Source organism: Diabrotica undecimpunctata, chromosome 10, assembly GCF_040954645.1.
Source record: "Diabrotica undecimpunctata isolate CICGRU chromosome 10, icDiaUnde3, whole genome shotgun sequence".
NCBI classification, from domain to species: domain Eukaryota; kingdom Metazoa; phylum Arthropoda; class Insecta; order Coleoptera; family Chrysomelidae; genus Diabrotica; species Diabrotica undecimpunctata.
In genome coordinates, this window is record NC_092812.1 from 74,604,322 (window position 1) to 74,621,909 (window position 17,588).

At 33.2% G+C, this 17,588-nt stretch overlaps 2 protein-coding genes across 2 annotated transcripts in view; one reads left to right on the forward strand and one right to left on the reverse strand.

Moving 5' to 3' along the window:
* Window positions 1–17,588, forward strand: part of mav (TGF-beta domain-containing family member maverick) — a 209,280-nt gene that overhangs the window by 77,534 nt on the left and 114,158 nt on the right. The window lies entirely within an intron of this gene.
* On the reverse strand, window positions 719–6,002 carry LOC140451768 (uncharacterized). The gene is made up of 2 exons (XM_072545620.1): window positions 5,270–6,002; window positions 719–864 (listed from the first exon to the last, which is right to left on the reverse strand). The coding sequence occupies exons 1-2, from the start codon at window positions 6,000–6,002 to the stop codon at window positions 719–721; spliced, it is 879 nt and encodes a 292-aa protein (XP_072401721.1).

The following is a 17,588-nucleotide window of genomic DNA, read 5'->3' on the forward strand; positions in this document are numbered from 1 at the left end:
TCCTTTGAAATAATCTTGTGTTTTTCAAAATACCATAAAAGACGTTTGTTGATTATTTTTTCCATTAACTTATACATAGTGCATGTGAAGAAGATGGGCCTGTAAGATTGTGGAAAATACTTGGCTGATTTGACTTGAGTATTGGTATAACAATAGACTTGCTCCATTGAGATGGGAATTTATGGGAACTCCAGATTAGATTGTATAGAATTAGAAGATTATTAAAACTATAGATAGACAAATGCTTTAGGAATGCATAAGGAATATCATCAGGCTCAGCTGCGGAGTTTCTACTATTAGCTAAGGCAGATATTAGCATGTTAGCTCGTGGATAGCAAATTGAGAATTAAGAGATTTACTACATTCAGATGATATCAGATTATTTCTGTGTGAATAAAATTCATGATGAGACAAAATAATATTTTTAGTTTTATTTCTGAACTTTTCTTCAAAATGTTTCGAAAAATTGTTAACAATGAGTTCATGTGAAGTGATCTCTATACCAATTGAAATTAAACTAGTAATTTTATTATTAGTTTTGTGACCTTGAATTTGTTGTATGTTTTTTCCAAAGTTGGCTAGGATTGGAATTTTCGGTAATGAATGATACTTAATCTTGCCAGGATGTTTTTTGCTTTTTTTACTAGGTGTTTTACTTTGACTTTAAATTTTTTGTAATTTATTAGATTTTCAAGACTTCTGTTTTTTTGGTACTTATTTAAAGCTTTTTGGATAGACGAATCGCCTCTTCACCAGAAGAGTTCCACCAAGGAACTGCTTTATGATTTGGAGAGAGTGTTGTTTTGCCAATGTGAGTCTTAGCAGCTAAGATAATGGTGTCTGATATTGACGTTAACAAGTAGACTACAATTGATTATTAGATGATCATGAGCAAACAAGAGAGTGTCAATAGCTTTTGGATACTGTGGCCAGTTAGCTTTATTCAGGCGCCAATAGCTCTTGGCAGAGACAGCTCCACTACAATTGTTGGAAATTATTGTAGGATAATGATTGCTGTCAAAGAAACCGTCAGCTGTTTGTCTGTATAATACTAAGATCTATAGCAAAAAAATCCAGAGGAAATATTAAAATGAGTATTAGATCCTGTGTTAAGAAGACATGAGATTGTGCAGTTAATGATATTTTCAACTACTTTTGCGAGTTCCAACGTTGATTGAGAACCCCACATTGAAGTGTTTTATAAGTATAAATGGCTGTGGAGCTTGCAAGATTTAATAATTCTACTTTTAACGTATTATCATTGAATTATATATTTCTTTAAGAGAGCCAGTTTATAATGTCAGCTTTCCGCCAAGCAATTATTGGTGACCGTTCCAATTGTCGACTATGGTAAGATTCATTGTCCATACCGACGACAAAATTTGATTCAAGGTTTAATAAAATCTTTGAAGACCAACTTTCAAATTTTTGGGCGTCCATTTCTTCGTTATAATTAGTGTTGCCCAAAATTGGTCTTGGTCTTGCAGTCTTGGTCTTGTTCTTGCGTTTTCGCAAGACCAACACCAAGACCAAGACCGCCTAATTTTAGCAAGACCAAGACCAAGACTGACCGTGCAAGATTTACGCAAGAACAAGACTAAGCCTGCGAGACTCTTGCGTCTTGCAGTTAGGACGGAGTATTGTTTTAGCGAGTATTGTAGTTCAGGTATATGCTTAAAGACTCTATGAGACGCAAAAAATATGTAGTAAAAATTTGAAAAACTGGACTTACGAACAATACCATAAACATACATCAAAATCATGAATCAAAATATTCATTAAAAACAACACATTTGACACGTGCTCAGAGGTCATAATTACAATGTAAAAATAAAATATTTTATACATTCTTTTCCAGCATACGACTTCTTCGCTCTGAAATTAATTGTCCAGATTTTGAGAATAGCCCCCCTCTAATCATAAAATAATCCTGCATTGCTATGCCGAAAGTAATATCGTATCGAAATTTTTTAAAAGTATATCACCTTAGCTATAAAAAATATAACACTTATTATTACGGACACCCACTTAATAAACCATTTTTTTCCCATTATAATTTAGTTAGGAGGAATCTAAATAAACAAATCTTATCGACCTAAGACTAAAAATTGTTTCTGCTGAGCCTATTCCCTATGAGATCATTCGGTTAAACAAAATTTGCTGAAAGAGCGCGACTAAAAGTTTATTACTTAATAACAGATAAGTATTGTCGCTTACCTTGTAAACAAAATACCGAAATATTTAGAATAACGAAGTATCGACATCACTAAACTTCATTTGACAATTCATGCATCCCAAATTGCTTTGTTTAAATTGTGCCTACATAGAAAGGTTAAAATGAAAATGAAAAACAGAAACACTTCAGGTTTAAGGAAGCATCTAATATCTTTTCACAAAAAAGAATTACAAATATTTATTTCTGAAAAACCAAAATTTTGGTTCCTAAAAAAATGTTCCTACTACTTTATTTTGGTAAATTAATGTATTTATTAAGCAGATATCTCCTTAATTTAAAATAACTTCTTTTGATTATCATTGCTTTCTTCTTCTTCTTCTCATTGCGCCATCTCCTTTCAAAGGTTGGCGATCCAAATGGCAATTGTAGTTTTGGAAACTGCTGCGCGAAAGATCTCTGCAGATAAGCGGTCGAACCATCTCCTTAGGTCTTTCAGCCACGAGTTCTGGCGTCTTCCTACTGATCTTTTACCCTGTACTTTTCTTTCCAGTATAACTTGAAGTAATTCATATCTTTCGCCTCTCAGCACATGACCCAAGTATTGCATTTTCCTCTCTTTGATTATTCTTAGTAATTCTTTTTGTTTACACATGCGACGAAGTACCTCAACATTAGTAACTCTTTGTACCCATGGAATCCGCAAAATTCGTCTGTATATATACATCTCAAAGGCATCTATTCTTTTTTCTATTTCAGAGTCCATTGTACAACTTTCACAGCCATACAGTAAGACAGAAAAAACGTAACATCTGATCATTCGGATTCTAAGGTGTAGACTAAGGGCTGATCTTGTAAAAAATGTTTTAATGCTCATGAATGTTTTCCTTGCTTGTTCGATTCTTGATAGGATTTCTTTTTTTGGATTACACTGACTATTGATATTTGTTCCCAAATATTTTATGGAATTTACCTGTTCTATTATTTGACCCTTGGCATACACCTGTACGTTTATTGGTGTCTTTGAAAATACTAAAGTTTTAGTTTTTGAAACGTTTAGATGTAAACCGAACATTTCGCTGTGGTGAACTACCGCATTTATTATATTTTGTAGTTCTTGTGCGTTGCTTGCTATTAAGACGGTATTATCAGCATATCTGATTGCTTTCTTACCTGTTTTTTATTTTTTCAAGTTAGTTTTTTAAATAAAAGTAGAGCTAAGATTGTTAATAACATTTATGTTGCTTTAATAAGTGGATTATAGTTTGTTATCTTATTACCTAAATAATATGTGCCCTTGATACCTGTATGTGGATTTTTGCCACGTACCAATCTTTTTTAAGATTTCCATTTCATATATGGTGGAGGTCCATCAATGAAAATATTCTTTAAAATACAGTCAAGTTTATGTCATTAATTTGGTTTTTTGTGTTTTAACCATGTTTGATTGCCTTTCGTGGGACATGGTAGATAGCTGGATTAGTTAGAGCATAGGTACGGATCGCTTAGATCGTGGCTTCAAACTCCCCTAGTAACGTTTAATAAATAGCAATAGAATAATGGGTAACTGCAAGACTTGCAAGACTCTTGCTGCAAGACCAAGACCAAGACCAAGACCGGTAGTGCAATACCAAGACCAAGACCAAGACCAGGTGTATTGGTGCAAGACCAAGACCAAGACTGTCTAAGTCTCGTCTTGTTCTTGCAATTGGGCAACACTAGTTATAATGATTGGTTTTCTTGGATTCGAAGAGTAACAAGTGTGTCCTTTGCTCGCTGGTGTTTTCAGTCACGATGATTACCCTTCAATCAAGTCTTGTCGATGGTTGTTAAGGTCAAAATCTTGCCACACCTTTAAGACAATATGGCCTTGATTTAGCCAAGTTTCGTCTAAATAGTAGATTTTTTTTCTTTTACAACCATAGTTTTGAATTTTTTTAAGGTAATGTCTCTACCACAAAATATTTTTTCTTTCTATAAGAATACTGTTCCTACTTCTTATCATATGTTTAATGTTCATTTGCCCTAATGTTCGCAATAATATACGTCATGATATTTCGGCTGTGACTTTCTTTAACTATCTTTAAATTTAGATTTTTATTTCAGAAAAAATAAGCATGAAATTTTCTTCGAATAGCATACTTAATCTATGTGCCTCTGGCTTAAATTTTTTCAACAGATGTGTCAGACTTACCTTCACTTTGTTTTAATTGTTTTAGAATTTTGTCAACACTTCTCGTCGACACTTTAGTCAAATCCCTACATATAGTTACAACGTCATTGACCAACATATTTTTATTCTTTTCACGGAGTTCACAATACACGTTTTATATAATAGTTTTTTAACCTTCCGAAAAATTTCCGTTTCTTTTGACTATTTTCGACTTCCATTGAATGAAAGTTAAGTTCTATAAGAGAAGCATTCACTCATAATTGTTTTTATATAGGTGCTGGTTTAATTTTAATATGAAAATAAGTTATATGTAAATTTATCAATTAATATAAATACTATGTGTGTATGCAATCAAATTACGGTACCTGTGATGCTGTGATGTTGATGTATACTTCTTCTTCCTCAGTGCACTGGGCGATTCGGGAACAAAATCTTCTCACAATGTCACGTGGTCAGGGTACTAGTCATACAAATACTGGAGTGTTTAGCGCGACGATTTATACAGGACTCTCTCTAAACTAAGACTGAAAAATATGCGTGTCGCCCGTAGCTTGCTCCCTTAAGACTAGGGGGGGGGCTGTACAGGTCCGTATTAATTTACGATGACAAGGCATACACACACGTTAAGTAAATAATTAAAATATAAAAATAAAATAATAAAATTAATACTAAAAACTGAGAATATGTGGAGGGACGTAACATTCCCACCCACCAAAATGCATATTTGCATTTTTAGTCAATATAAGGCAAAGGGCATAGCTTAACCAAAGGTCGCCTAAGTTCACCTTTCGCGGTTTGTACGATAGCTACGCGAGCAATATCATCTTGACCGAAAATTAAAGTTTTAATTCGACCCATTTGCCATTGTAAGGGAGGCTTGGTCTCATTACGTATTAGTACGAGTGTACCTATATTAGGATTACCCTCATTTTTATGCCACTTCGAGCGTTGATGAAGAGTATGTAAATATTCTCTGCTCCATCTTTGCCAAAAGTCTGCATGTAATCGTTGCAGCAATTGCCAACGACTTAGTCTATTTAAATTAACATCACTGTAATCCCGATCGGGAATTATCTTTAAAGGCTCTAGTGTAAGAAAATGACCAGGTGTTAACACTGAAAAATCATTTGGATCATTACTGACAGGACATAAGGGACGACTATTTAAGACAGCCTCTATTTGTATTAGTAATGTATTGAATTCTTCATAGGTTAAAACCTGTTCGCCTATGACTCTAGACACATGTGTTTTTACGCTTTTTATACCCGCTTCAAACAATCCACCAAAATGAGAAGCTGCCGGGGGATTTAAATGCCATGTAATGACGTCGTTTTTGTCAAAATGTGACTTAATGTCTTCTAAATAGGATTTTGCTCCTACAAAATTTGTTCCGCAATCAGAATAGACAACAGAGCAACGTCCTCGACGTGCTATAAAACGTCTGAATGAGGCTAAAAATGCCTCGGTACTAAGTTCAGATACCAATTCTAAGTGCAAAGCCTTAGTGGCAAAGCATACAAATAGGCAAATATAGGCTTTCGTTCGTTTAGCATTTTTAAGCTTATTGGCTCGTATCAGAAAAGGACCGCCAAAGTCGACGCCAACGCAAGAAAATGGTTTGGCCTTGGATATCCGTAGGTCGGGAAGAGCCCCCATAGGTGGCTGATAATTTTGAGGTTTTAGTCTCCAACAGGAAAGACATTTTGAAAGAACACTACGAATAACACGTTTGGATGAAATTATCCAAAAGTTTTGTGACAAGGCGAAGTGCGTACCTTGAATGCCTGCATGTAGATGTACAATATGGATTTCCGAAATAAGTAATTTAATAAAATTACCTTTGGAAGGTAAAAGAAGAGGAAAGCGCTTGTCATACGCTAATTCTGACTGGCTAAGTCTTCCGCCCCCTCTTAGGAGATCATGTGAATCAAAAAAGGGATTTAATTTTTTCAAATATTTGAATTTTATAGAATTACCCTTAACCTGTTCTATTTCCTCCTTCAAATATCTTTGTTGCACTAATCTAATTAGTTGATTAGTGGCGTTACTTTGTTCCTGAATAGAAAGCTTTCCAACTGTTCGTTGATTGACTGATTTTAGGTTACCAACAAATCTAAGAACATAGGAAAAGATACGTTTTAATTTTGAAAAGGAAGAAAATCGATTACAGAGATTATCGACAAATTCATCAGATGGAAAAGACAAAAGACAACTTTTCTGTTTCAATTCTAAGTTATGTTCGATAGAATCGGTCAAGGAGAATGACCAGTTATCTTCAGTAGTGCGAAGAAATTCCGGACCCACCCACCAAGCAGGAGTATTTAAGAAATCCTCGGGGAAAAGTCCACGGGACCCGTGATCTGCACTATTTAATGAAGAAGGAATATATCGCCAGTGTTTTGAAGCTATCCTGTCTTGAATATAAGAAATTCTGTTACTGACGAAGGTTTTCCATTTATATGGCTGTGAATTAATCCAATGAAGAACAACAGTCGAATCTGACCATGCGTAAATTTTACTAAACTGTATAGTGAGAGTCTGCAGTATATAAGATAATAATTTACTAAGAATTACTGCTGCATTGAGCTCGAGACGAGGAATAGTTTGTACCCTGGTAGGAGATACCTTTGTTCGAGCTAAAAGAAAATAAGTTTTGATGACTCCTGTATCATAACACACACGAAGGTATGTAACAGCAGAAGATCCACGTAAAGAAGCGTCGCAAAAGCCATGAAGCTCACAGGAAATAATTGCATTTAAAGAAATATGACGAGGTATAGTAAACTTAGATAGTATAGGCAGTTCAATTTTAAATTGTTCCCACCTTGAAGTAATTTCCAAAGGTGGAGTTGCATCCCAATCTAAATTAAGTAGCCAAAGACGTTGAATAATAGTCTTCACTATCAAAGTGACAGGATTAAGAATACCGTAAGGATCGAATATGCGAGCTATTTGGGATAAGAGATTTCGCTTTGTGCAGGAAGCTTGAAGAGGTAAAATTTTGTAAAAGAAATCATCAGATGATGGATTCCATCCAAGTCCTAATACCTTCAACGAAGACTGATCTAAGTCAAATGAAAAAGACTGTTGCAGAATATGATCCAAAGGAATATTAGCGAGAGAGAATAACTGAGGGGCATTACTTGCCCATTTTCGTAACTCAAATCCACCACGTTTCAATAAAGATATTAATTCTTTTATAGCAAGAACACTATTTTCTAAAGAATCCTTTCCTGTCACCACATCATCTACGTAAGTATCTTTTAGGAGTATAGATGAGGCCACAGATAAGTCCGGTTCGTCGAGCGCTAGCTGCTGTAGAGTACGAATTGCAAGATATGGTGAGCTAGACACACCGAAAGTAACCCGAGTAAGTTCGTATTCAGCAATAGATTCCTGTTCCGAAAAACGCCAAAGTATTCTTTGAAATCTTTGTTGCTCAGGAGCGATAAGAATCTGAGTAAACATGGATTTAATATCTGCAGTAAAGACATATTTATGAAACCTGAATTTAAGCAATAAATTTACAAGATCATTTTGTAATTTTGGACCTGAATATAACGTATCGTTTAAAGACGGAAAGTTAGGGGCGTGTGTGGAAGCATCAAACACAACGCGCAATGGAGTAGTACTGGACTCCTTGTAAATACAATGGTGTGGTAGATAATAAGCATTATTTATTGCCGTACTTGGCTGAATAGGATTTAAATAATGATTATCTATAAAACTTTTGATAAAGCTTGAATATTGAATCTTAAGTGATTCATTTTTGGCAAATCTGCGCTCTAAAGAACTAAATCTTTGTAAGGCTAAACGTTTTGTGTCGCCAAAAGAAGGTATTTCGTTTTTGAAAGGCAGCTTTACTACAAATCTGCCCTCGGAATTTCTACAAGTGGTTTGAGTATACAGCTTCTCACAGAATGAGTCTTCCGGAGAATAAGATTTAACTTCTGGTACTTCCTCAATGGCCCAGAATTGTTTTAATGTCGCATCTAATTGCTCAGAATCATTAGCAGAAAATGACGTGAAAAAGGAATGAATATTTGTTATATTTGTAGGTGGAATATTTCCCATCAAAACATAACCGAAACTTGTTTCAAGAGCTGAAAGCTGATCATTACGAGTTTTAATAATTCCTCCTGTTAAGATGTAAGGAAAGATATTTGCTCCTAATAGAACATCAACTTTACCTGGAATATTTGCCATTTTATCAGCCAACCTTAAATGTTGAAGATAAGGCAAGTTGTCTAAAGAAATTGGAACAGTTGGCATATTTTGACAGATTTGAGGAAGAATTATTGCATCTATCTCGCAATGAAAGTTTATGTCATAAGACGAAGAAATATTCAATTTTACGCCTGATTTGGCTGGGGTGCACATTCTATCAAGACCTTGTATCGATAAAGCCGCATTGAATTTAGGGAGACTTAATTTGTCTGCACATTCTTTACTAATGAAGTTAGCTTGAGACGCACTGTCTAATAAGGCTCTAACTTCCAAGGCTTTACCAAAACCATCGAGAACATAGATTGTAGCTGTAGCTAGCAAGACATTATTTGTCAAAGTATTTGATAAGGCGGATACAGAAGGCATAGGATCGTTAGATGAACTAGCAACCTCGTTGTGAGAAGAAGAAGAAGAATCATTCGCATTGAGATTATCAAAGTGAAGAGAAGTATGATGTTTTTTATTACAATGTGTACATCTTTTGGATGAAGGGCATTTGATCGTAACATGAGTTTTAGACAAGCAGTTTATACAACATTTATTCTGTTTAGCAAAGTCAAAACGTTTTTGAGGTGATTCAGCAAGAAATTGATTGCATTTAAATAAAGCATGATCCGAATCACAAAATAGACACTTATTTTTGACAGAACTGGTCAAAAATGTAGAAGTTTGACGAGATGAATACCTTACGTTATTAGAAGTATCGGAATTAATAGATTTAACATTTTTGCTGACTTGTCTTTTATATGACTTCAATGAAGTGCAACGCTGCAATGCGAACTTATAAACTTCCTCATAGGAAGGTACATTTTTTGAAGCAAAGTGTAATTCGAAAGCTCTAACTGTTTCTATATCCAATTTGTCCATCAGTAAATTCATTAGAATAAAGTCCCATTGATCGGGAGAAAAAAGTAATTTTTCTAAAGAGGCTAAGTTTTCATTGAAAATATCTAATAATTTTCTAAGTGAAACAGGATCATCAGTTTTAACCACACTGGCATTTTGAATATTTTTCCATAATGCTCTAGATAAGTCTCGTTTACCTTCATAGCGATCAATTAAGGTGTTGTAAGCAATTATATAATTAGAATCTTGCAGCTTAATGCTTTTAATTAAATTGTAAGGTACTCCCTTAAGTGATTGCAGAAGATAACTAAACTTTTCTATATTAGAAAGATCAGAATTATTATGTACAAGAGCATTATATAAGTCTATAAAAGTGGGAAAATCTGTAATCTCGCCCGCAAATATACTTAAATTTAGTTTAGGAAGATTTACGTTACGTTTTGATTTGATTTGTGGATCAGCGGACACATTTTGAGTTCCACTAGTTGTATTATTTAATAAAGAATTATGTTTAAAATAAAGAGAAGCTATTTTATTAATACTAGTGGCAAATTCAAACCTAATTATTTCTTCCGTATCCAAATTTGCGTCTTCCTCGACAGCAATTAAATTAATTAATTCAGTATGCTGATTATTGAAGCTAGTATTGATAGCTTCATAATCTTTTGCAGCAAAGAGAAACCCTGGAATTAATGAACCATCAACCAACACTTCCTCTGCCAGCTTTTCCATTTGTTTAATCTTACAAATGTCAACGTTTCTCAATGCACGCAAACGAACAATTCTATTTGAACTTCTAGAAGACATTATTGTATATATAGAAAAAGAAATTTATGTAACACAAAGAATCTTTAAAGAATGATCTCAATAAATTCAATATGTACTCGTATATGTAATATATGTAATACTTTTAAAGTTATGAAACTCAATAAGTATCAGTAAGAATAAATATTTATTATATATGAGTATGTATAATCGAGCAAACAAAAAAAAACAACACTCCAAGTATTATTTAAACAAAATCAATATATATTTATTTAATTGTAACTAGAAATATACGCATAAAATATTTTTAAAACCAGTAGTTCAATTAATATTGCGTTTTTTTTAATTTCCTAAGTTATATAAAATAAATATATAATCATATAAACCCCTTGTATTTAAAGAATTCTAAATTGTAGATTGTAACAGAAATTGAACGTTTTTGGAAACTTTCAACGGCTGTACTTCGATTTAACAATAAGTCAGGTAGAGACCCTGGTTTGGGATTATCGCATCTGTTGCAAGATGTGTACCGCTGTGGAATTTATGTACCGATAGTGGAAATTTTTCAATGATTTTAAACGACCTTTGGTAAGAAACTTTGCCCAAATATTTAAAAATTTATATAATTTGATCACGTTTTTAATTGAATAAATTATTTAAACTAATTTTAATCCGGCTCGAAGGACCAAATGAATGAAAGTTAAGTTCTATAAGAGAAGCATTCACTCATAATTGTTTTTATATAGGTGCTGGTTTAATTTTAATATGAAAATAAGTTATATGTAAATTTATCAATTAATATAAATACTATGTGTGTATGCAATCAAATTACGGTACCTGTGATGCTGTGATGTTGATGTATACTTCTTCTTCCTCAGTGCACTGGGCGATTCGGGAACAAAATCTTCTCACAATGTCACGTGGTCAGGGTACTAGTCATACAAATACTGGAGTGTTTAGCGCGACGATTTATACAGGACTCTCTCTAAACTAAGACTGAAAAATATGCGTGTCGCCCGTAGCTTGCTCCCTTAAGACTAGGGGGGGGGCTGTACAGGTCCGTATTAATTTACGATGACAAGGCATACACACACGTTAAGTAAATAATTAAAATATAAAAATAAAATAATAAAATTATTACTAAAAACTGAGAATATGTGGAGGGACGTAACATCCATATTTGTCAAAATTATATAAAAACATATTAACCGATTCAGGATAATTATAGTACTAATGTATTTCAGTAATAGCAAGAACAAAGTCGTTATCAATAAACCAGTTGCTGATAAATAATGTAATGGGAATTCCCAAACAATTAAATAAAATTAAAAATTGTGTTTGGGGGCAAAGTAAAGTATCTATTGCTTTATATTTAAATGTAAATTTTGAGTGCTGATAAAATTTATTAAATGACATTGAAGTTTTTAATTCTATAAATTTTCTTTTTTGTCTGAAATATGGAAACCTTCAGCGTCTATCATTCCTGATTTTCATCTCGCGGCAAATGATTGTCGCTCAGGTACTGGGGCGATACTATAATCTGGATAAAAAACACTTTGTCTTGTAATGTAATAAGCCTTGACCAGAGTTTATCACAAAATTTGTAAGCGATGCAATATTTTTACCTCTTATACATCTTCACGTAAATTTAATTTTGATAAATTTAATTTGCCTATGCTGATGATATCAATATTGTTGGGAGAACAGAAAACGCTATATGAGAGGCGTATGTATTTAATTTGGGAATATTGTATGCATATTTTGTCTTTTTGTTACTTCATATAATCCGATTTTTAAATTATTCAATTGAATAACAGCCGATCCCACATATTTGTTTAGAAATTTCTTAGCGCTTGGGAGAGAATATTAGTACACATAATTTGTAAAAATTCTCCAATACAAGTTGTGCTACCTCTCACTCTTACAAAAAAAATGTACACCACTGGAAGATCAAGAATAACTCAGAATGGTCATCACCATTTCCTGACATTTAGGGTCTTCAATTTTGAAACTAAACTATAATTTGGTGCGTCTATTGTTTAAAGTTGTTAATTAAGTGATTATTGTTTTCTTCTCTTCTTTATCATTCTAGTGATTAACAGTTTCGATATCAAGCTTTGCTCCATCGTTTCAAGGGATGTCTTACCTTTCTTCTTCCTTTCGGTTTGTAATCTAGTAATTGTTTAGTTAGAAGATTTTCATCCATTACTTTTATATGTTGTTTCCATTGTGTGGAAATTATATGTGTTTCCATATATTATTTTATTTTCCCATTGATCGACCAAATATTCAGTTCTTATCTTAAGACTTCGACCACGAAGATATTTTTTAGCAGGTAGGTCTCTGGCATTGGCGACGATGGTATCCGAACAACTCTTGCTTGCGGTCTCGAAAACCATCGTTGCCACGGAGGGTGGAAGGCGGTTCTGCCTACCTTCTAGGACCGAGGTAGGTTTCGAACATTTTGACAACTCCCTTTACTGTACTTTAAACTAACCTTTTAACCCTTTATCGTATAGTACAAGTAAATATTCGAATCGGCAAATTCATCTGATGAGGTGTTTCAAGGAACCTTTGTATTTTGTGATCTTCCTTTGTTTGTACGTAGTCGTAGGGTTTAAAAACATTATCCCACAAATATTCCCCAAATACATTTGCATTTTTTATTATTTATAGATCAAAGTCCAGAGTTGTCTCTTATCGAGAGTATTTGTTGCGGAGGCTGCTTGATTTTTCGTGTTCCACGTCAGAGAGAGTAATCTGTTGCTTCTGTAGTTGTTAGACTTTCCAGTTATATTGTTACAGTTTGGTTTTTAATCTTGGGCAAAGTGTTTTTAGCTCTGTTATGGCTTTAATATAGTTTCTTTTATTTATTGCAGTCATTCATATCTGCGATTTTTTCTCTATCTACAAATGGGTATTCATCCTTATATGTATTGTTATTCATAGATGGAGTTGCATATCAAGCCGCTGTTTTGATTCAGAATGTAATGTTTTTAATGCCACTTCTATATCATATTGTGATTTAAGAGCAACATTTAGTCCGATTATTTCATCTAGTTTTTATGGTCAAAAACAACCCAATTTATTTATTGTAATAGATGTGGATCTTTTAGTTTTTCACTTTCTCAGCAATTGGAACATGATCGGATGATAGATCAAAGCTGGATTCTATTTTTATTAATCTGGTATTAATATCCTTTGTGATAAAGAAGGCAATGGCATCTCGAGTTTTTGTAAGATCTGAAGGCCAGTATATAGGTTAACCTATTGCTATCTAGTTTAGGTTATTGTTAGTGATAGTGGGCATCATTTATCTGCCTTTTGCTTATGTTGCTTGTGCTTAAGTCAACCCTGCAATTATAGGTTGTTGTCTTCCTGTCTATGTTTATTGGAGTTTTGTCGCTTAGTCTTAGATTTGTCTTTTGTTGCAATTCTGTATGAATTGAGTTGCTACCTCTATAGTTTGTTGGATGGTTTCCCGAATAATCTACGCATTTACCCATGTTATCTTTTCCATTTCTTGGAAACTGACTAGTTTGGTGTGATTCTGTGCATTTTACACATCTAAATTTATGTTAACAGAAATTTTTGTATGGCCGTATATCTGACAGCGTATGTATTGGAGTATGAACCTTCTTGTTTGTAACATAACAATGTAAGAGGTCAAAACTGTGGCGCTAAAGCAAAGACGGAGGGCGAAAAATGATCGGTTGTTGTATTTAGAAGATCCAAAGTACAGAATCGAACGGGATGACGCAAACAATTGGAGAAGGTCGAGACCTTCTGAGAGTTGTATAGCCGGTATAATATTGATGACGACTAATATAATTTGTCATCTGTCGCACATTATATTTATTTATGTATTGTTTATGAAATCCGTGTAAATAAACTTGAATACCACAGTGATAGTAGGTTTCTAGTCCATATAATTTATTTATTCCACATTTCAAATATTCAAATTCAAAGTTATTGATATAAATATAGTCTAAATATATTGCCGGTATATAAAGTATGTAAACATTATTTTTACATAACTGGATTCGGCTTCACAAGTATTTTTGTCAAAATAATACAGCATGATTAAATATTTTATTCTTTTAATGGCTAGACTCTTTCGAAATTCTGTTAAACTCATTGTAAAATCATTTATATTATAGTAATAGCAATTTATCAAATTTCTCCTCACCGTATAAGTATTAGAGATATTAAAAAACACTACGCTTTCTCCAAAGTTAAATATATAATTTAGATATTTTTGTACGTTCTTATTCAAAACCTAGACAATCGAAAACTTCATCTAGGTATTTTATTATTAGTAAATAATAGTTGTCTCTCTCAACAGAGAAACATAGAGATAATCTACATTTGGAGAGAAAATGTAAAGAAAAATTTTAATTTAGAAGGGAAATTCTCAATGGTTTATAGAAAACCATAGTTTAAAAAAAACTTACAATGAAGTAAAAACTTCTTTTTGTATAATGGTATAAAATTTTATTATTAAATTTTTTTAAAAATTATCCAAAATCGATTTGAAAATTTTTTTCAGAACGTTTTCGATCCTATCAGATCATTCTCAGTGAAAAACGTCACTAGTCGATGATAATGGATTACATTTTTTAAGGGAACCCTGAGAGGGCATAAGGTTAACTTTTTCGAGCTGGAAAATAGTACGTTCCCTTAAACACCCTCTGGGCATAGCGTTGGCGTGTTTTTTAATTTCTTCTGGTGTTATTTCAGTTTCTTCGCGGTAGGAAATATCATATTTTTGGTAGCCAATATCTTGGAATTCTGTTCGATCTTCTGTCAGCATTTGTTCATAATATTCGACCCATAATTCTGGGGCTATTAGAGTTAACCTACTGCATTCTTTTCTATCTGTTCTACTACCTCTAATTGTTTTCCAGGCTTCTTTACTTCTTGCTGTATCCATAAAATTTTCTACGTTATCGCAGGCTTTATTCCACATCTCATTTTTGGCTTTATTTACCTCTTTTTTTACTTCTTTGTTTAAGCTGTTGTACTGTTGTCGATAGTAAGGGTCCTTTGTTGCTAGCCATTTGTTATACATATTCTTCTTCTTCCCCACAAGATCTTCTATTTCTTTATTCCACCATTCATTTCTATTTTTTATGCTATCCACTTCTCCAATAGCTTCCATTGCAGCTTCGTTAAGAGCTTTCATAATAATTTCGTTGTACGTATTAATTGGTGAGGAGTAACAAACATCGTGCAATTTCAGATTCGATACAGAAACTGGGTAGACTCATTTTCAAAATCTTGTAGATTATATCTCTTTGTTGAAATGTCTTGCAGTATCATTGAACTTTCGTTTTCATTTTGTCGTTGGCTTCCTTTAAATGTAAATAGTAGTGACGCTTTAAGCAAATGGTGATCAGATCCACACTCTGCTCCTCGATGGACTCTAACGTTATTAACCTTTATTGTGGAGTTTTCTTTGCATATACAGTAATCGATTATTGATTTCAAATTCCTCGTTGGCTGAATCCACGTGAATTTATGAATATCCTTGTGCTGATAATATCCATTCATTATCTTTAAATTCATATGATCGCAGAAACTTATTAATCTCTCACCGTTTTTATTTATTTTTTCTTCTCCAAATGGACCGACCACTTTGCTATTTACTTTTCTTCCGGTTCTAGCATTTAAGTCACCTAGTAGAATTACTTCCTTCCTAGTTCCAATACTCTCTACCAGGTCCGTCAATTCGTCATAAAATTTATCCTTTACCTCGTCCTTTTCATCTTCAGAAGGTGCATATGCGCCCACTACCACTATGTCACGTCCTTTTAGTTTCATCTCAACTTTTATTAGCCTTTCGTTTATTTGTTCCCAGTTCTTAATATTTCGTGACAGCCTTTTCTTTATCAATATACTTACACCTGCTGCTGCTCTTCTGTCTTTTCCTACTCCACTATAGAAATGAACAAAATCTTTAAACTTGTCTGTCCCTTTCCCTTTCTTTTTTGTTTCTGTCAGGACTGTTATATCTAATTGAAATCTCTTAATTTCTTTCAACACCTCATCAAGCTTAGTCAGAATACCTTGCACATTCCATGTTCCAAAACTCATTAACCTTTTTCGTAAACTGGGTCGTTTTCCGTTAAGACCGTCCGGCGTTTTCTTTATAGGATTTTTTACAATACAGTTTTTTTTTCGTGTGATGGGGAGCAGGCCCATCGCCACAACCTCCAATCCTGGTGGACCGGGAAGATTTCTGTAGGGGCCTTCTACCCTTAGCCGAGTGGCCCCAGTTTTTGGGCAAAACTAAAGTTTACTATAGAAATTGAACAAAATAATAAAATAAATTTTCTGGATATCACCTTACATCGCATTAATAATACAGTTAAAACCATGTGGTTTACAAAAGAAACATGGTCTTCACGATATCTCAACTACAATTCTCATCATCCATTCTCCCATAAGAAGTCTGTAATTATAAGTCTTGCTGACAAATCTATACAACTAACAGACCCAGAATACAGACCAACTGCAATAAAAAAGCAAAAAATTCCCTTTTAAAGAATTCATATCCCGAACATCTAATCGAAACTATTTTCAAATTAAGACTTAATAAATTTTACAACAATACAAATAACAATAAACCCAACAGTATCAAAACTATTTATACAACTCTTTCATATATAAAAGGTTTATCCGAACAATTGACAAATCTTTTAGCCAAACATAACATAACAGTTGCCCACAAAGGCAACAACCTTTTAAATAAATATTTCACTAAACTAAAAACACAAACTCCAAAACTCAAAAAATCACATGTTGTTTACCATGTATTAACTGTGAAGGTACCCATATCGGGTAAACCAGTCAACTGCTGGCAATCTGCAACTGGGGCAATCCAGAATTCGTTCTTACAAATATGACAAGAACAATGTCACTGCGATCACAAAACATGAAAATGAGAAGAAGCATAAATTTGACTTTGAAAACATCAAAATTTTAAAAACCGAACAAAACGAAAAGAAGAGGGAGATACACGAATCAATAGAAATAAAAAGAACTTCTAACGCAATAAATGACAAAAAAGATACACAAAACCTAAATAAAATATATTTCAATCTAATTTAAATAATAATAAATATAACACCATAAAAAGCTCTTAAAGTCATAACATATTTCCTTTTTACCTTTTTCGAAAACATCAATGATACGCCCATATAAAATTAATTATACACTAATGACAGTAAACCATGAGATATCAGATATCAACTTTTATTTGTCACTTCATTAATGTCAGTGTCCCGTTTTACGTTTTGGTAAGTTATATATATACATATATATATATATATATATATATATATATATATATATATATATATATATATATATATATATATATATATATATATATATATTACA

Bases quoted from the DNA above. Each gene is read 5' to 3' on its own strand.
- LOC140451768 (XM_072545620.1), bottom strand. From the start codon at position 6,002: ATGGGGGCTCTTCCCGACCTACGGATATCCAAGGCCAAACCATTTTCT. The intron at 865-5,269 runs GTAATCCTAATA...AATCAATTGTAG, and splicing joins GAAGTGGCATAAAAATGAGG to TCTACTTGTTAACGTCAATA.